Consider the following 20,572-nt stretch of genomic DNA (forward strand, 5'->3'; position numbering starts at 1 on the left):
GACATTTATTATGCCATATTTAGACATGGACATAATTTCTGATGATTTTTACCTTAATGTAAAACTAAATCATGTATGTCCTTCCCATGGTAGGTCATACAACCAAGCATGCCCCCTGCTTTATAATCTGCTTTTTTACATTTACATGACAAAAAAATGTCCGTGTATACCACGTGTTGTACTATCTCTTTAGATTTTTATATAAAACCTCAAAATAAAATATGTTATGTAGAACTTGTCAACTAATAATTGTAACAGCTTAAATTTCCTTGGCTTTGATTGAAGATCTATTTTTCAAGTTGATTACTCGACGAAAATTAAATAATATAAAAAAAAAAACAAAATCCACATTACATGTAATTCTTATGAATGTTTTATTTTATTTTGTCGAGTACATTATCAATTTGATAAATAGTCCCTCCCCATCCCTTGGTGTTAGCTGAAGTTTGCGAGTGGCACTATAACATTTACCCCTTTATAGTCCTGATACAGGTGGTGTTACTATGCAGATCAGTGTTGGAAAACTACCAAAGTGTTGCCAGTGATAAAAATTCTCCCATTTACAAAGCGTTAGTGCTTGTGTTGTTGTCAACGGTGAAATCTGTCAGAAGTTTTGCCATTGAGGAGACAAAAGCGCTACTTGCCAAGGCAGATAGAGCTCAATTAGCGAGGTATTTAGTGCTGAAGTTGAATGAAGTGCTGGATGAAGGGAAGATCTTCAGCGGGAAGGAGAAGACGGCTGCTGAAGAGAAGGGGACGGAGGTCACCGGGAAGATGATACTGGATTGTGTTCAAGCGCTGTGTTCCAATAGAGGTGAGTTAGTTGGTTACTACAATAACTTTCGAAAACTAAAGCCTTTATCTCTCATAATAATAAAGACTAGTTCATTAACGCCTATGTCTCTTGCGGGGTAAATAGAGCCAGCAGTCTTGAAACACTGACAGGCCACGTTCAGCTGTTAGGTTCAATGATAGAATTGAGATGAGGACAGGTTTCTAGCCTATCGCCTAAAAGTAGAATCCCAAGTTAAGTTAACAATCCTATAGTCGCCTTTTACGACATCCATAAAAAACAGATATAGTCCTACTACTATTATAAAGGCGAAAGTTTGTATGGATGTATGGATGTTTGTTACTCTTTCACGCAAAAACTACTGAACCGATTACCATGAAATTTGGTATGTAGGTAGCTGAAGACCCAGAATAACACATAGGCTACTTTTTATCTCAGAGTTCCCGCGGGATTGATAGGGTTTCCATGCGGACGAAGTCGCGGGCGGCCTCTAGTAGTTCTATAGTTTTTTCTATTGGTGCCGGAAACCACACGGCAAGGGAATAATAATGATTATGTCATGATAAAACGTGTGGCCACTAAAGCAAATAAGTAACATACCTATGCCTTGCATAGATTTGGTCACACAAGTTTCATGGCTCGACCACGTGCCCGATGGAAGTTTCAGGGATTATTTATTTTAAGTATACAAGAAACCGATTTTGAAATATATTCCATTCTTTATCCAGATTACCAGGTAGAAGACGCACAGAGCCTAGCAATAGACGCGTTGCCGGCCTGCCACCACCCGCTGGCGGTCGCCGCGAACAAGAAGGCGTGGGTCAAATTTGTGAGCTATCTCAAACTTGACCCGAAGAAACTGGTCGCAATGTACGCCAACAACTTGAAGAACACGTACATCAATGGATATGTACCTAATGAGGTAAGAATTATAAATAGCGCCATCTAGCGGCAGCGCTGGACAGGCGAGTAGATCAAAGTGCCATGTCATCACACGCTGGAGTTGAATTAACTAGTCGCCCTACTAGCAGACATAGAATCGGTAAGGTGTCCGATTTAAATGCGTGTGGCACAAAAAGGCACAGGTTCGAATCCCACCCCGGCCATTACCAATGACTATTTTCAAAGTTATGTACATTAGTTTGAATACTTATCGATGCTCGTACGATGAGGGAAAATTTGTGAGGAAATCTGCACATTCAGGCAACTGGATGTGTAACCGTGGTTGATCCAATACGAGTCAAGTTTACCTGCAAAAGTTGCAGTGGTCAGACGGGAGTCGCTTCGAGTAAAAACCTGACTCACCCATCCAGGACCCATGGTCAAAGGCATACCCCGGACTCCTCTCTAGAGTGGTGAAGATGCAACCGGGACTAAAGCCAGGAGGAAGAAGACCTTAAGCGGGTAATTTAGGTAACGATTTCCGTCTATAATTTCGTAACTTTAATTCTCCCAGGGTATAAACAGCCCACAAACAACGATACCATCAACTACCATTAAGCCAAACAGTTGAACTTGGCCAATCAGTATTTTTAAGACTATTGGCTCTGTCTACCCCGCATGGGATATAGACGTAAATATATATATATATATATAGACGTATATGTATATATAGACGTAAATATATTTATATATATATATATAACAACGTTATCTTTATCACAACAAAGACCTAACCTAACATTGTACCTTCTAGACGTGGTCAAACGTAGTGGCGACTCTGGTCAACGTGAACGCCGACGCTGTCGCCGAAGGAGCTATACAATGCGCGCTCTCCACTCTTCACGACCCCGAGCTGCTGAGGGTGACGCGCGATGAATACTTCACGTACCTCACGCAGGAGGGCGAGCTGTACGACAAGAGTTCTGTGCCGGGGTGAGTTCAAACAATATTTGCATGTCATCGGTGATTCTATCTATATTTTTCGAACAAGTAACTGAAATTAGATTTTTAAATTATTTGTGTAACTTTGATAAGATTGTTCCCACCATTTAGCAGTACGCTCTAAAAAAATCTTCGTCAAAGGATCCCTTCGTAATCTTAACTTTCTCTTTTATAATAGGTTCCAATTTTTGTCTGTCATAGTTATTAAAAACATTCTGAAAAGTAGGCCCTCCTTCCCGTGATTGGATGTCCTTAGTTGCCCAATTGTTGTAAGCACTTAACATCATCTCTTGTATGAATGATATACTAAAAATAATTTAAAAATTCATAATAACGACAGTCTTTATTGTACTAGTTTTACAATATTAAAGAGTGCGTGGTGCTATTGACATGAGATCCAGCAAGTAGTTGTCTCAGGATAGCGAACTGCTTGGTGAGCGCTGCCGTAGACTAAAGAAGAAGGCCATAGTGTCCCCAAGAAAGAGGGACGCAGGGGAGGCACGACGTCACATTTTGCTATCGTGAAAAGAAACAGAAGAACTGTTTTATATTGTGATAAATGATGCCACTGTGCTAAACGGCAGTCGTTTTAACTCTTACTTATTCACAGCAATGAAGACAGCAAGGAGATGAACCTGAAGCGAGAGAGCAAGGCGTACAGTTACAAGGACCAGCTGGAGGAGCTGCAGCTGCGGCGCGAGCTGGAGGAGAAGCGGCGCAGGGAGGGCAAGATCAAGGAGGTCAGATTTTAGCTTAGTTCCAGCTCAGTGTAATCACACACTGACATAAGACTGTACGGGGTAAGCTGGGTAATTTGTGTCAGGCTATGCAGCTTACGTTGAGCTAAGGTAAGAGATATTCATCGAGGGACGTCTCCTTATTTGAAGTCAATCAATTTTGTGACTGATATAAAAATCGCAGAGGAAACCTTGGATTTGACACAGCAACAGGTTCATCTAGATATATCAAAGTACATAACCATTGATGACCTGAGGCTCTCTACCGTATTAAAAAGAAAGCTGTGATGATAATAAGTTTTGTTTTCAGGTACCGCTGTCAGCGAAACAGAAGGAAGCTATAAAAGCCCAACTAGCCAAAGAAAGTGCCATCAGACAGCGGCTCACAGTTGTAAGTACAACATTTAAAATAGTTTTTGATTGAATTTGACATTTTGGGATAAAATTAACCAAATGTAGTTTTCCTTTATTTTTTTGGATGAATTTTATAGACTAGGGGTCGGGCCCTTAGTCTATAAAATTCTTATATATCTAATATAAGTATCATACCCCAATAGTTTGGAAGTACGCTTGTCACTGTCACTAACTGACGAGGTTTATATGCTGAATGCACTTAAAGCAGATTGGCAAAGTTAATATAATAAGTGAAAGAACAAACTATTTTAAGTTTAATTAATATTGTGAAGTTGACGTTGTTGAAGAAAATGCTGCAGTGCAGTTTGTTACCGCTTCTTCTGCACTGACGCCTTGGAAGCGGCAGTAAACTTAGTTTTTAAGTAATTTATTTGACGTCAACCAATGTTGTTAAACCATACGTTTTGACAATTATTAAGCGATATATAGTATCCTGTAGTAATGAATAAAAATTTTGAATTTGAATTGGTATTAGTAACAAAGATGTAACTCCTGTCAGCTGAACAGCCGCGTGGAGGCGGCGGTGCGGCTGCTGGCGGCGGTGCAGCGCGGCTCGGCGGCGGCGCTGGGCGCGCGCGCGCGGCGCGTGCTGCCCGCCGTGCTGGGCGCGCTGCGCAGCCCGCTGGCCGCGCCCGCGCTGGCGCCCGCGCTGCTGCGCATGCGGCCCGCGCTGCTGCCCGCGCACGCCGCGCTCGGGGACGCCGTCGCCAGGGTCACGCTCAGGTACAGTTACAATCAGGATACATAAAGATAGAATTTTTTTACATTTAGTAAGCTGAAGATTGATAAAAATGATATGTTGATATATTGCTATAGCGGTAGTAGTTATAATTAGATTTAAGTGATGTGACGTCAATAAGTGATACGTTGTATCCAATTTTGAAAATAAATCTATTCTATACTTTTCTAAATTTTGAGTACCTAATAAGTAAATAACTAGTTGTTGAGTTCTCCATTTCTTCCTTTGTATGAAGATAGTGGAAAGATATATCGATAGTTGTATTGATGGATAATCTGCCTACCCCTCTGGAAAACTGACAGGATTTTGTGTAGGTATGACTACAAGAAACTGGAAGTCTAATTCTTCTCTTTATATATGACTATCGCGTATTAACACATTATACTATTTAGATTTCTTTTAGCTTTATTAAGGTGGCTTAAATTAAATGTATGTATAATAAATAGCATTAATTGAAGACCAATAACTAATATTTTAATAAAGTAAAAAGAAAAAAGACTAACATGTCGCTAACTTCAAAACGTTGTTTGTCTATAGACTGCACAAGCCACAATGCGACCTGGACCCCGCCTGGGAGGAGGAAGACCTGGACAAGGCCACCGTCCGGGTCATCAACCTGGTGTACGCCGCCACCGCCGAGTTCAAGGTGTCGACGCAACAGATCGACGCTTTGCACGTAGACATCCCGGAGATGAAGCTTAACTATTTCTCTGCACCTGGATTCTGCTATGTGTTCCCCTTGCTCAAACAGGGTAATGCAAGATATAAGTTATGTTACATTAGTTGTTAGTTCGTGAGTTCGAACAAGGTCGCGGATCTATTGATGAAGTTTTGGATACTAGAGGTCTACACCTAAATAGTAACTATTATCATGTGCGGTGCATCTGCGACACTGGAGACCCCGGGTTCGAATCCCGGTCAAGGCATGATGAGAAACGAACTTCCTCTGATTGGTCTGGGTATTGGATGTTTATCTATATAAGTATTTATTATAAAATATAGTATCGTTGAGTTAGTATCTCGTAACACAAGTCTCGAACTTACTTCGAGGCTAACACAATCTGTGTAATTTGTCCCGTATATATTTACAACTAGCTGTGCCCGCGACTTCGTCCGCGTGGAAAAGTTATTTTGGGCATCATATTTATTTTTGCAAACATCCTCCTCGGCTATTTCCTAGTCCTAGTCAGGCGGTCAGGCGCTCGCCGTATTAAATGTTTCGCTGCAAATTGCTTATAACGACTATATCTCAAAACCTATTCGTCTGATTTATATACTGTAAATGGCAATTTTAGTCTACATGAAAAGCCAAAAGTAATAAACATATTTATTTGGATAAGGATTAATACTGAATTAAAGAAAATTGGTTTCAAAATAACTTATGTTTATAATGAAAAAAAATCTTAAAAAATGAACATAAAAGTGGTTATTGTAAGTAAACCTTAAGAGATAGATATATGCTCTCGCGGACTTTTTTGTGGCAAAAAATGAGTACTTCATATCTTTAGTACATTGTTTTACTATATCTTTGTTGGTTTGCGCAGCGTTCGCGTGGAAAGCTCGCAGATGGCCAACTCATTCAACTTTCACCTGCATTGTTGACGTTTCCCGTAGGAAATCCGGGATAAAATGTAGTCTATAGCCTTCCTCGATAAATAGACTATCTAACAGTGAAAGAATTATTCAAATCGGTTCAGTAGTTTCTGAGATTAGCGCGTTTAAACAAACAAACAAACAAAACAAACTGAACAAAAATAGATGAATATCTGGTATGATAAAGGTCTGGTCAAGAGTACCCGAAACCGATGAGCTTGCATCAAGAGAGCTATGAATGTGGATGAAGCGAAAGAAGTTTGCAGGGTAATCTTGGCAAGTGGAAAAATGTGGTCTCTGCATAACCTCTGGAAAAGCGGCGTGATTTATGGATTTATGTGTGTGTATGTGTGCCCCAGGGCTGACGGCGCCGGCCACGCGCGCTGACGAGACCACCATGGTGAACGGGCTGGTGGTGCTCGCCCACCACGCGTCGCTGGCCACCAGCACGCCGCCCGACAGCCCGCTGCTGGAGCCGGCGCTGCTGCCCATCGACCACATGTTCCGGCTGCTCATCGACCTCATCAGTGAGTCATAAAAACTCTTTATTGCACCATAAATGTGTTCCCAGATATTTGTTTGCAATAGCTTTGTGGTTCCAAGCACCAAAAGATAAAAGAATAGGACCACGCCATCTCTTTTCCATGGGTGTCGTAAAAGCCGACTAAGGGATAGGCTAATAAACTTGGGATTTTTCTTTTAGGCGACGGGCTAGCAACCTGTCACTATATGAAACCCGATTTTATTATTAAGATAAACAACTGAATGGCCTATTGGTCTTTTCGAGACTTATGGCTCTGTCTACCCCCGCAAGGGATATAGACGTGATTATATGTATGTATGTATCAAATAAAAATATTTAATTTCTGAAATTTATTCTTATATATACTCTTCGCAAGAAACATACTGTATATTAAGTTTCTCGTGGCTAGTGGAATCCCGAAAAACATGTAACGTTTAGTAATTGAAAATGTAATTTTTACACCGCCTAAGCAATTCCATACGAATTGGACTCGTTTAATCGAGTTAAACTCGCACTAACCAATTGAATTATTTATTTGAACATGTTATTTATTTTCGGACAATATTTTATTGTTCTTACTGTACATCAAAAACTAGTCTGTAATTTTCCTTTCTCTCTTTTAGTTTTTACAAAAAGCAAAAAGTTAAATGAAATTCCTTCTTTACATCCATACATACATACATAAAGCCACGTCTATATCTCTTGCAGGGTACAGAGCTAACATTCGTGAAAAGACTGACAGGCCACGTTCAGCTGTTTGGCTTAATGATAAAAAAATATATTTATTTTAAAAAAAAGGACAAATATTTCAAAAGAACAATGTTTAAATTTTTCGTAGCGTGCGGCGTAGAAAGATAAAAGATAAGATAAAAATATTTATGTCACTGTAATACATCCACACGCATAAAATGGTAATTTTCAGCATAAGTAGTATAACAGGATTTCGAAAAAAAAAAACATTGTTTAACATCAATGACTTCCTCACTAGGCAAGCCTGTGTCGAAGAAATCAAAATTAACAATAATTAATAGAGACAAACAGTAAAGTTTACCCAGCCAGATAAATTAAGTAATTATTGATGATTACACATTAAAAGATAGAATTGAGATTCCTGCGATAACATAAATTTGTCATTGCAGGCAGCTCGTCGGGTCGCGTCCAGGCCATGTGTACAGTGGCGTTGTTGGAAACCGCACAGTGCGGCGCTCAGGGCGGGGTCTCGCTGGACGACGTGGGCTGTCTGCTGGCCGGCTTACAGAGCCCGTTAGAGGTTACCATCTATACTATATTATAGAAAATTTATTAAAAAGTATATATATATATATACTAGCTGTCCCGGCAAACGTTGTTTTGCCATATAAATAATTTTTATATAATTTCTTGTTAAAAAAAATGTTGAGCGAGGACAACCGAACCGGGTGAAGGAATATACACGTGGCTATATGTATGTATACATACATACATAAAATCACGCCTCTTTCCCGGAGGGGTAGGCAGAGACTACCTCTTTCCACTTGCCACGATCTCTGCATACATCCTTCGCTTCATCCACATTCATAACTCTCTTCATGCAAGCTCGGCGGTTTCGGGTACTTTTGACCTGACCCTTTACCAGGACGTCCTTAATATATATGTATGTTTGTTATTTAATATTCAGGTGGTCCGCGACGCCGCCCTGCGTGCACTGCTCTGTATATCCGAGTGCCTCCCGCCGCTGCTGGAGAACCCCGAACATGCTCTGAACCTCACCAAACGATTGCTGATCGCGACCTTCGATGTCTCCGAAGAAAACAAGTAACACTTAATTATTTTTTTTTATTTATTTATTAGGAAGCATGTTAGCTTAAGTCCGCCTATTGTGCTATACCCCGCACTAGAGAATAGGACCACTCCATAAATGTCGTAAAAGGCGTATAAGGGATAAACTAGATGTTATTCTGGGTCTTCAGCTACCTACATACCAAATTTCATCGTAATCGGTTCAGTAGTTTTTGCGTGAAAGAGTAACAAACATCCATACATAACTATCCAACTGACATACTTACAAATTTTCGCATTTATAATATTATTAGGATTTATAATATTACTAGGATAACCATAATATAAGAATAAACATGTTATTTAAAAGTGAAAGTGAGCCTGAATTAGGGTAAAAATCACTCTGGTGTCTTGGTATGATATTGGCTATAGGTCTAATACACTAGACACTCAAATCTGTATGAAATATGAACGCGATATTCGTGTTCTCGCAGACAGCTGGCAGAGCAGCTGTGGGCGCGGCTGCCGCTGGCGCAGCAGTGGGCGCGCGAGGCGGCGCTGCTGGAGCTGGTGCTGGGCGACACGCGGCACGCCAGCGAGCCCGTGCAGCGCGCCTGCGCCGCCGCGCTGGCGCAGCTGGCGCGCGCCGCGCCCGCCTGCGTGGACGGCGTGCTGGCCCGCATACAGGACACCTATCAGGAGAAACTGCCGGTGGGTCGCGCGTGCCGAAAAATGCAATATTCAAATATGCCGCCAAAACGCGACTTTTAGCAATATGGCGGCCATGGCATGCAGTGACGTAGATTTCGCATAAATATCATACAGAGCTTGTTGGTGTTTCGAATAGTTTTGATTTTCTCTTGTTTTATTTGACTTGTGCCACGTCATATGTGTGAAAATTATTAAAATGAGTTCCTATAAATGTTGTGCAGTGCCTCAATGCACTAATAAAACAATAAAAACTTCTACGAAACTGTTTTTTTCTGTGCCGATGGTAACAAATATTGCACTTTATTGTGACCAAACAAAAACCAATTCACGGCACAGTTGTTCATAGCCAATGGCATCATCGCCATACGGTTCCTTTGCCGACCTGAAAAGGTAAACTGATTTTAAACTAACCATATAATCTGATTGAACTGACATAACCTAAAACTATTCACACAACTGCAAGAATTACATACAAGTTGTGTGTTATATGATTTGCCAATAATAATTTAAGTAGTGATCTAAGATCAATGGTTACCAAGATATACTTACATTGATGTTTTTTTCACATTCCCCAGTTCGGCAGCATAGAAATCTGGATTGCCTTTGAAGAAGGCGCCAACCATTATTGCGTCCACTTTTGGTAGATTTCGACTTTCAGCTTTCTCTAAATTATCTCGATAAAACACTTATAAAATCTTGAAAAATAATAGCGAACACCAAGGAACGGTACGATCCACAGTCTGTTTATGCGTAATCTACGTCATAATAGAAATAGCCAATCACATAAAAAACCTCATTTTCAGAGACGGATTTTGTTAAAATAATGCAATATTTTTATATCGCGATATTACAAATCGCTCCAAAAAAAATAATATTAAGACTATATATATGATGACATAAAAGAAATGTATATTTTTATCAAATAGCCTATTTAAATTGCAGCTGATCCCCGCCAAACTGGACCAGTTCGGTCACGTGGTGGAGGGCGCGGTGGACGAGTGGGGGGCCCGGCGGGGGGCCGCTCTGGCTCTCAAAGCCCTGGCGCCGCTGCTCAAGGCTGATGCAGTGGCCGCCGCCATGAGGTTCTTCGTGGAGAAGGCTCTGGGTGATAGGCATGATGTGGTTAGAGGGGATATGCTGGACGCGGCGATGGTGATTGTCGATCTTCATGGGAAGGTGAGTGGGAGTAATGATTGGTTTGTAGTAAAGATCACATCAGTGACTCGGATCAATCACATCAATGCTTTTATATGTGATATATTATAGATGTATATTAGATTTATATATTAAAGTGTAGCCAGGTTTTATGAAAAAGTTTCAAAATTAGTAAGATTTACACATTTTGTTTTCGATTTTACCCTCAATGTGACCAACTTAATCTTTAATTGAAATGTCAAATGTATCAATTTGATTTTGTATTCTCATGTCATCAGGAAACCATCAGCAGCCTCCTGCCCGTATTCGAGAACTTCCTGGACAAGGCGCCGAAATCCGGGGGGTTCGATGCCGTCAGACAAAGTGTGGTGCTGCTGATGGGGTCCCTGGCGCGCCACCTGGCCCCCGGCGACGCCCGCGTCAAGCCCATCACGCTGCGGCTCGTCACCGCCCTGTCCACACCTAGTCAGCAGGTACTGTAGCCGGGGTGCTGCTGGTGGATGTGTCCATCGGAGACCGCTTTCTCCACTGATAACTTTATTTGAGGCAGGCAGGCCTCGCACCATCCGACCTTCTTAAAGTTTAAACTTATCCTGAAGAATCGATACACAGCCAGGTGTGAAGCAGTTTATTTATAGTTCCTAATAAAAGGCAGGACTGCCATTGGTCAAAGATATATTTATGTCGATCTTTACTGTTTATTTGATATACTGTTTTGTAGTCAACTAGCTTTTACCCGCCATCCCTAACCACAATCGCGAATTAAGCGCCATCTACACCCCGCGACTTTCCGCAACCTAAATTCCACGGGAAATATAGTTTATTTTATATAGTTTTGCCTGAGATGAGAAATACCCTATGTCCTTCTCATATATGCAAAGTTAAAGATGATTGATTCAGATGATAACGAGTGAAGAGAAAACAAACAAATAAACTCACTTTCGGATTTATATAATTAGTTATTTGACAGGGATCTTTCCAAATCAAGGAATTACATACTTTCTAAAACATTATTAATGTACCTGTGAAGTATGCAGAATATTACAAGAACCCAATTTGGAACAGGTCCAAGAAGCGGTGAGCAACTGTCTGCCTCACCTGGTGACGTCACCAGCCCTGGAGGAAGAGATCCCCGTCATCATGAACAAGCTGATGAAGCAGCTGCTCACTGCCGAGAAATACGGCGACCGGAAGGTTATACCACATATGTTTTTATACCTCATATAATTGATGAACTTTTTCCTTTCTGAAAACACACCTGATTTTTCTTTTAATTTAAAATATGTGAATAAAAGCATGATCAGTAAATTTAAGATGTGTTTACGAACTCCTCCATAATAATTTCCTTAGAATAATACTCTTCAAATATTTTTGACATTTGAAGAGTATTATTCTAAGCGCATGACAGGCGTATATCATTTGCCACAAACTGGTAAAATTTTTAAGGTATATGATTAGCTATCGTAAAGTGTCTGTTCATAGCAGTCTTGGTCCAGAGGGGTTAGTGCGAGTTTTACTTGATCAAACGCGTGGAGCAAGTAATTACCAATTTGTATGGAATTGCATTAGTGCCATCGCGTTACCACTAGGTGGCGGTGATCAATTCACATACAAATTCACGTTGGAAACGGTAAAACTTGATCTCGAATTATCTGAATAGGGTGCAGCGTACGGTATAGCGGGCATCATCAAGGGCCTGGGCATCCTGTCGCTGAAGCAGCTGGACGTCATGGGCAAGCTCACCGAGGCCATTCAGGAGAAGAAGAACTACAAGTATCGCGAAGGTACTTGGCTTTTAAGCTAGCCTTTAAAATCTGATGGGATGATAGCCTTTAGAAGGAGATGGGCTTCAATCTGACAATTTCCATTTACCCCCACAGGCGCTCTATTCGGCTTCGAGATGCTCTGCTACAAGCTCGGCCGCCTGTTCGAGCCTTACATCGTGCACGTGCTGCCTCACCTGCTGCTGTGCTTCGGGGACAGCTCGCAGTACGTCCGGGCGGCCGCCGACGACACCGCCAAGCTCATCATGAGCAAGCTGAGCGCGCACGGCGTCAAGCTGGTGCTGCCGTCGCTGCTGCAGGCGCTGCAGGACGACAACTGGCGGACTAAGGCGGGTCAGTGTGTCAGGCTCTCAGCTCGCAGGGCTGCTCCGCCGAGCTCGTCATGAGCAAGCTGAGCGCGCACGGCGTCAAGCTGGTGCTGCCGTCGCTGCTGCAGGCGCTGCAGGACGACAACTGGCGGACTAAGGCGGGTCAGTGTGTCAGGCTCTCAGCTCGCAGGGCTGCTCCGCCGAGCTCGTCATGAGCAAGCTGAGCGCGCACGGCGTCAAGCTGGTGCTGCCGTCGCTGCTGCAGGCGCTGCAGGACGACAACTGGCGGACTAAGGCGGGTCAGTGTGTCAGGCTCTCAGCTCGCAGGGCTGCTCCGCCGAGCTCGTCATGAGCAAGCTGAGCGCGCACGGCGTCAAGCTGGTGCTGCCGTCGCTGCTGCAGGCGCTGCAGGACGACAACTGGCGGACTAAGGCGGGTCAGTGTGTCAGGCTCTCAGCTCGCAGGGCTGCTCCGCCGAGCTCGTCATGAGCAAGCTGAGCGCGCACGGCGTCAAGCTGGTGCTGCCGTCGCTGCTGCAGGCGCTGCAGGACGACAACTGGCGGACTAAGGCGGGTCAGTGTGTCAGGCTCTCAGCTCGCAGGGCTGCTCCGCCGAGCTCGTCATGAGCAAGCTGAGCGCGCACGGCGTCAAGCTGGTGCTGCCGTCGCTGCTGCAGGCGCTGCAGGACGACAACTGGCGGACTAAGGCGGGTCAGTGTGTCAGGCTCTCAGCTCGCAGGGCTGCTCCGCCGAGCTCGTCATGAGCAAGCTGAGCGCGCACGGCGTCAAGCTGGTGCTGCCGTCGCTGCTGCAGGCGCTGCAGGACGACAACTGGCGGACTAAGGCGGGTCAGTGTGTCAGGCTCTCAGCTCGCAGGGCTGCTCCGCCGAGCTCGTCATGAGCAAGCTGAGCGCGCACGGCGTCAAGCTGGTGCTGCCGTCGCTGCTGCAGGCGCTGCAGGACGACAACTGGCGGACTAAGGCGGGTCAGTGTGTCAGGCTCTCAGCTCGCAGGGCTGCTCCGCCGAGCTCGCCATGAGCTAGCTGAGCGCGCACGGCGTCAAGCTGGTGCTGCCGTCGCTGCTGCAGGCGCTGCAGGACGACAACTGGCGGACTAAGGCGGGTCAGTGTGTCAGGCTCTCAGCTCGCAGGGCTGCTCCGCCGAGCTCGCCATGAGCTAGCTGAGCGCGCACGGCGTCAAGCTGGTGCTGCCGTCGCTGCTGCAGGCGCTGCAGGACGACAACTGGCGGACTAAGGCGGGTCAGTGTGTCAGGCTCTCAGCTCGCAGGGCTGCTCCGCCGAGCTCGTCATGAGCAAGCTGAGCGCGCACGGCGTCAAGCTGGTGCTGCCGTCGCTGCTGCAGGCGCTGCAGGACGACAACTGGCGGACTAAGGCGGGTCAGTGTGTCAGGCTCTCAGCTCGCAGGGCTGCTCCGCCGAGCTCGTCATGAGCAAGCTGAGCGCGCACGGCGTCAAGCTGGTGCTGCCGTCGCTGCTGCAGGCGCTGCAGGACGACAACTGGCGGACTAAGGCGGGTCAGTGTGTCAGGCTCTCAGCTCGCAGGGCTGCTCCGCCGAGCTCGTCATGAGCAAGCTGAGCGCGCACGGCGTCAAGCTGGTGCTGCCGTCGCTGCTGCAGGCGCTGCAGGACGACAACTGGCGGACTAAGGCGGGTCAGTGTGTCAGGCTCTCAGCTCGCAGGGCTGCTCCGCCGAGCTCGTCATGAGCAAGCTGAGCGCGCACGGCGTCAAGCTGGTGCTGCCGTCGCTGCTGCAGGCGCTGCAGGACGACAACTGGCGGACTAAGGCGGGTCAGTGTGTCAGGCTCTCAGCTCGCAGGGCTGCTCCGCCGAGCTCGTCATGAGCAAGCTGAGCGCGCACGGCGTCAAGCTGGTGCTGCCGTCGCTGCTGCAGGCGCTGCAGGACGACAACTGGCGGACTAAGGCGGGTCAGTGTGTCAGGCTCTCAGCTCGCAGGGCTGCTCCGCCGAGCTCGCCATGAGCTAGCTGAGCGCGCACGGCGTCAAGCTGGTGCTGCCGTCGCTGCTGCAGGCGCTGCAGGACGACAACTGGCGGACTAAGGCGGGTCAGTGTGTCAGGCTCTCAGCTCGCAGGGCTGCTCCGCCGAGCTCGTCATGAGCAAGCTGAGCGCGCACGGCGTCAAGCTGGTGCTGCCGTCGCTGCTGCAGGCGCTGCAGGACGACAACTGGCGGACTAAGGCGGGTCAGTGTGTCAGGCTCTCAGCTCGCAGGGCTGCTCCGCCGAGCTCGTCATGAGCAAGCTGAGCGCGCACGGCGTCAAGCTGGTGCTGCCGTCGCTGCTGCAGGCGCTGCAGGACGACAACTGGCGGACTAAGGCGGGTCAGTGTGTCAGGCTCTCAGCTCGCAGGGCTGCTCCGCCGAGCTCGTCGTGAGCTAGCTGAGCGCGCACTACTAGTATGATGTGTGACTGAAAACATTTGGAAATTAACCCGTGTGCTTGTTGAAGTAGGATGAGGACAAGTAAGGACTAGTCAGGAGTGATTATTCCAGTCTGCACTACTAAGAGAGATGTCTTCTTAAAGTCACTATGTATAAGAATCGGTAATATTTTCAAATATACTTGGACACTATATATAACTCCTCCCAAAAATTTGACAAAATTTTTATTTGCGATTCAACTGATCCACTTTTAACCAAAGTAAATATGATACAGGTTCGATCGAGCTGCTAGGCGCGATGGCGTACTGCGCTCCGAAGCAGCTGTCCTCCTGCCTCCCGTCCATCGTGCCCAAGCTGATCGAGGTGCTGAGCGACTCCCACATGAGGGTGCAGGAGGCCGGCGCGGAGGCCCTCAAGGTCATCGGCTCCGTCATCCGCAACCCTGAGATACAAGGTGCGTCTGTTGTGCCAGTCTGCTGAGGCGAGGGTCTAGCAGGCGAATGATGAAAGAACTAACATTCTGTCATGTTCCCTGAAAGATGGTTTCCCTTGGTCGAGTAGGAAAATATTACTTGACCACCTAATAAACTAATCAGCTATCTTTTCAGCAGAAACATACATACATACATATAGCCGCGTCTATATCCCTTGCGGAGTAGACGCAGCCAACAGTCTTAATATAGTATATACATAGTTTAGCTGTATGGCTTCATGATGGGTTTGAGATTCAAAAAGTGACAGGCTGCTAACCCGTCGCCTACAAGAGGAATCCTAAGTCGCCTTTTACGACATCCATGAGAAAGATATGGAAGGGTTCTGTTCTAAATTCAACAGAAAGTCAGCTTAAATCTAATCTTTTACTTCTAAGTAGCACTTTGTATTCTAAGCCAGTTTCAAACTACAATTATACTGATATGTTACAGCAATCGTACCGGTCCTGCTCCAAGCTCTCCAAGACCCGTCTAACAAGACCTCGGCCTGTCTCCAAACCCTGCTGGACACCAAGTTCGTGCACTTCATCGACGCCCCGTCCCTGGCCCTCATCATGCCAGTGGTCCAGAGGGCTTTCCTCGACAGGAGCACGGAAACCCGCAAGATGGCCGCCCAGATCATCGGCAACATGTACTCGCTGACCGACCAGAAGGACCTGCAGCCGTACCTGCCTAACATCATACCAGGGCTGAAGAGCTCCTTGCTGGATCCTGTGCCGGACGTGAGTGGTATTCCGACATAGAGACGCTGTACCAGAGTCTGGTCTGAATGCTCTGTATCAGACGTAGGTGGCATTGAGTCAGGAAACTTAGGAATCATGTCTGTTTCAAAATAACATGACCAACAAGAGTTGAACAATGACCTCTTGGTTTTGATATTCACCCATCAGGGATATAAACATGATAATATTAGGTCTCGATTGATTCAAACTAATTTCTAACTGTATTTTGCCACAGGTACGTTCAGTATCAGCTCGCGCCCTAGGCGCCATGGTTAAAGGCATGGGCGAGACCAGCTTCGAGGAACTGCTGCCTTGGCTGATGCACACCCTGACTTCTGAGAGCAGCAGCGTAGACCGCTCTGGAGCCGCCCAGGGTCTCAGCGAGGTGGTGGCCGGGCTCGGGGTTCATAAGCTGCACAAGATCATGCCTGGTGAGTATGTGATGATGAGAGGAGCTGCTGCATACCCTGACCTCGGAAAACAGCGTCTTGAGACAGTTTATTGAAACTTGTGTAGTGCAAAATTAGCCAAAACTTGGAGACTTCATAGGGAGATAATGATGGGTGGTATAGCTGGGGAACCGCGTCTCTGATTATGTTACATAGAGGTTTAATTTATGTTTTAGGCCATAGAAATGTTGCTTTTAAGATTTGGTATTGTTCGATTTTGTGCCCGATTTATTCCAAAATAACATTTACCACGATGTAAAAAATATAGTTTTGGTATTTTAAATATCTTCTTAGTTCTTCAAGAATTCTTGTCATAGTGTTACTTACAAAGATCTTCGTACATTTCGCCAACAGACATCATAGCAACGGCTGAACGCACAGACATCGCCCCGCACGTGAAAGACGGCTACATCATGATGTTCATCTACATGCCTGGCGCCTTCACCGACGAGTTCACCCCCTACATCGGGCAGATCATCAACCCGATTCTCAAAGCACTCGCCGACGAGAACGAATACGTACGCGAGACCGCGCTCAAAGCCGGGCAGAGAATAGTCACCCTGTACGCCGAGTCGGCCATAACTTTACTACTGCCGGAGTTAGAAAGAGGCTTGTTTGACGATAACTGGCGTATCAGATACAGCTCGGTACAATTGCTTGGAGATTTGCTGTATCGCATATCGGGTGTGACGGGCAAAATGAGCACCGAGACAGCGTCGGATGATGATAACTTCGGAACGGAGCACTCGCACAAGGCGATCATGAACGCGCTGGGAACTGAGAGGAGGAATAGAGTATTGGCCGGACTGTATATGGGAAGAAGTGATGTGGCGCTGATGGTGAGGCAGGCGGCGTTACACGTTTGGAAGGTACGGTAGCCTTTTTCTTTTAGGTTTTTTATTTGATTCAATAATTTTTTTTCTAAAATTCGGTACAGAATGCTCTGCAAAGATTCTCCTTATTACATACCCAAGATTAACCCCATAATATAGATCTTGAATTTGTATTTGAAATCCTTATATTTAATCCTTGCGAATCACAGATTTAGTCATAAAATCGTCAAGAAACACAACAGACATTCGACGAATTCGAGAAACTTTATTCTCATTCCAGGTGGTAGTAACCAACACGCCGAAGACCCTTCGCGAGATATTGCCGACACTGTTCAGCTTGCTGCTCGGCTGCCTCGCCTCCACCAGCTACGACAAGCGACAGGTGGCAGCCAGGACCTTGGGTGACCTCGTGAGGAAGGTAATAAGCTGTTGATGATTTTGTGAGAAGGACAATATTTTTCTATAAACTCGCTTAAGCCGAAACAGAAGTCTATTTGTTTCTGAATTTGAGTTTTTGAAATGATTTGTAGAAGCACCAGGTGTCAGACATCAGATCTTGTGCAGTATTTTTCATTATTTTTCAATTCTCACCATTTAACGGAAAAAGAATCTCCTGAGAATAGTTTTACTTTGAGAGTCACACTCGGAGTTCAAATGTTGTTGCAATTTCATTTCTGTTCGATTCTTGTTACCGAGACAAAAGGTTGCTTTTGGTGTGTTTAAATGACCTATAATCGTGTATAGCTGGGTGAACGAGTGCTGCCCGAGATAGTGCCCATCCTGGAGCGCGGGCTGCGGTCGGAGCGGGCCGACCAGCGCCAGGGCGTCTGCATCGGGCTCGGGGAGATCCTCTCCTCCACCTCGAGGGACGCCGTGCTCAGCTTCGCGGACGGATTGGTAACCATACATTTATTTATGTATTATCTGTCCACATTAAATCTATTGTATAGATAGAAGATAGTTCCCCTGTAAAATCACTTTCATAAGGTGGACGCAGAAAGAAGTTCTTCCCTACACCTAATGAGTGTTTTTTTATACGCTGTTTAGGGAGTACCGCCGCCAGTCATCGCCGCCATTCTAGAATTTTACTGCCTCATCGATCGTCTGTTTTACGCGGTATATTTCTTACAACTACTTTTAGTCAATTAACTGCAAGGTGGAAAGATGTATTTACTATCTTCTCCACTAAAAACCAACATGATGGCACGCTTGTTTCGTTCTTCTACCAATTTGTTCGTGATATCATCACGATTTATTCTGTATATTCAGGTCCCAACAGTCCGCACCGCCCTCTGCGACCCGCTGCCCGAAGTGCGGCTGGCGGCCGCGCGCACCTTCGACTCCCTCCACGCGACCATCGGCAACAAGGCGCTGGACGACATCCTGCCGCACATGCTGCGCTCGCTCAACGACCGCGAGCGGGACGTGGCCGACGCGGCGCTGGACGGGCTCAAGCAGGTCGGTACAGGGCTGCTGCTGCTGCTGCTGCTGGAGCACCATCACAACAAGGCGCTGGACGACATCCTGCCGCACATGCTGCGCTCGCTCAACGACCGCGAGCGGGACGTGGCCGACGCGGCGCTGGACGGGCTCAAGCAGGTCGGTACAGGGCTGCTGCTGCTGCTGCTGCTGGAGCACCATCACAACAAGGCGCTGGACGACATCCTGCCGCACATGCTGCGCTCGCTCAACGACCGCGAGCGGGACGTGGCCGACGCGGCGCTGGACGGGCTCAAGCAGGTCGGTACAGGGCTGCTGCTGCTGCTGCTGCTGGAGCACCATCACAACAAGGCGCTGGACGACATCCTGCCGCACATGCTGCGCTCGCTCAACGACCGCGAGCGGCTTAGAAGGCTCGATATGTCTTCTAACTTATTTCATCATCGAATTGACTGCATTTTGACCCTGGTATTTCATTATTCCGTCTTCTTGTGATCGGAATGGAAGCTAGCTGTTCGTGTTTGCAATATTAAAAATGTAGCCGGCGATATCATCGTGGCTAAAAGTGGTGGGTTTAAGATGATGATGGTGGATTTGGGAGTCATGGTTTTTCTAAGTAGACTCCTACAAGTAGTTATTTTGCACAGATAATGGCGATCAAGTCGCGCGCCGTGCTGCCGTACCTGGTGCCGGTGCTGACGGGCGGCGGGCTGGCGGACACGCGCGCGCTGTCGGCGCTGGCGGCGGCGGCGGGCGGCGCGCTGGGGCGCCACCTGCCGCGCGTGCTGCCCGCGCTGCTGGGCGCGCTGGTGGCGGCGCGCGGCGGCCCGCAGGAGGCCACCGAGCTGGACCAGTGCCGCGACGCGCTGCTGCCCGTGCAGGACTCCGCCGGCGTCAGGGTGTGAGTACTGCTGGGACTTGGAGTAGCACCAACCGCCAGCCTCTATCTCTATCCACGAGTAATCATAACCCTACGATTGCGCTGTTGCAATCATGACTGCATAACAAGATTTCAAACATATACATACAAACATATATATGGTCACGTCTATATCCCTTGCGGGGTAGACAGAGCCAAAAGTCTTGAAACGACTGATTGGCCACGTTCAGCTATTTGGCTTGATGATAGAATTCAAACATTACTATAGCAATATCCTTTATTATTTAGTTCGCTAACTTTATGCCGCGATAGCGAAAATGCCAAATGTCGTCGGCAAAGTTCTCATCTAATTTGAATTCTTCCGGCTTAAATATCCGGTAGTAAAGACGAAACGTCTTCACTTTGGTGGTGATCGCGCTTAAAATATCTATTTTCATTCATTTCATTCAGTCGTACAATAAACCCAACTTGTACCCATGCTATTTTATTTGAACAGGATCATCGACAACCTCCTGGAATCGATCCGCGTCCCGGAGGACGACCGGCGGCGGGCGGCCGCTGCCCTGCTCTGTGCGTTCGTGACACACACCCGCGCAGACCTCTCGCCGCACGTGCCGCAGCTGCTCCGGGGGCTGCTGCTGCTGCTGGCTGAGACAGACAGGTATCCTCATGTAGTTCAGATGCAGTCACTGCTTGACGTTCTCCAAGCGATCCTGGGCTGAGCTGTCTGTTGGTGACTCACACCCGCGCAGACCTCTCGCCGCACGTGCCGCAGCTGCTCCGGGGGCTGCTGCTGCTGCTGGCTGAGACAGACAGGTATCCTCATGTAGTTCAGATGCAGTCACTGCTTGACGTTCTCCAAGCGATCCTGGGCTGAGCTGTCTGTTGGTGACTCACACCCGCGCAGACCTCTCGCCGCACGTGCCGCAGCTGCTCCGGGGGCT

General features: G+C 46.8%; 1 protein-coding gene across 1 annotated transcript in view; it reads left to right on the top strand.

Moving 5' to 3' along the window:
• Positions 1-20,572, top strand: part of LOC106139129 (stalled ribosome sensor GCN1) — a 33,975-nt gene that overhangs the window by 8,944 nt on the left and 4,459 nt on the right. The window contains exons 11-35 of the mRNA XM_060954926.1: positions 482-814; positions 1,522-1,715; positions 2,490-2,668; positions 3,288-3,417; positions 3,725-3,805; positions 4,328-4,551; positions 5,105-5,319; positions 6,520-6,687; positions 7,823-7,953; positions 8,341-8,477; positions 8,936-9,152; positions 10,095-10,328; positions 10,586-10,780; positions 11,373-11,501; positions 11,968-12,091; positions 12,188-12,424; positions 15,088-15,267; positions 15,737-16,026; positions 16,262-16,457; positions 16,830-17,344; positions 17,589-17,726; positions 18,053-18,205; positions 18,578-18,766; positions 19,396-19,649; positions 20,125-20,289. Coding sequence (XP_060810909.1) covers positions 482-814; positions 1,522-1,715; positions 2,490-2,668; positions 3,288-3,417; positions 3,725-3,805; positions 4,328-4,551; positions 5,105-5,319; positions 6,520-6,687; positions 7,823-7,953; positions 8,341-8,477; positions 8,936-9,152; positions 10,095-10,328; positions 10,586-10,780; positions 11,373-11,501; positions 11,968-12,091; positions 12,188-12,424; positions 15,088-15,267; positions 15,737-16,026; positions 16,262-16,457; positions 16,830-17,344; positions 17,589-17,726; positions 18,053-18,205; positions 18,578-18,766; positions 19,396-19,649; positions 20,125-20,289 — 5,008 coding nt within the window. The remainder of the gene's footprint in view (positions 1-481; positions 815-1,521; positions 1,716-2,489; positions 2,669-3,287; positions 3,418-3,724; positions 3,806-4,327; positions 4,552-5,104; positions 5,320-6,519; positions 6,688-7,822; positions 7,954-8,340; positions 8,478-8,935; positions 9,153-10,094; positions 10,329-10,585; positions 10,781-11,372; positions 11,502-11,967; positions 12,092-12,187; positions 12,425-15,087; positions 15,268-15,736; positions 16,027-16,261; positions 16,458-16,829; positions 17,345-17,588; positions 17,727-18,052; positions 18,206-18,577; positions 18,767-19,395; positions 19,650-20,124; positions 20,290-20,572) is intronic.

The sequence above is a fragment of the Amyelois transitella genome, chromosome 5 (assembly GCF_032362555.1).
Source record: "Amyelois transitella isolate CPQ chromosome 5, ilAmyTran1.1, whole genome shotgun sequence".
In the NCBI taxonomy this organism is placed as follows: Eukaryota; Metazoa; Arthropoda; class Insecta; order Lepidoptera; family Pyralidae; genus Amyelois; species Amyelois transitella.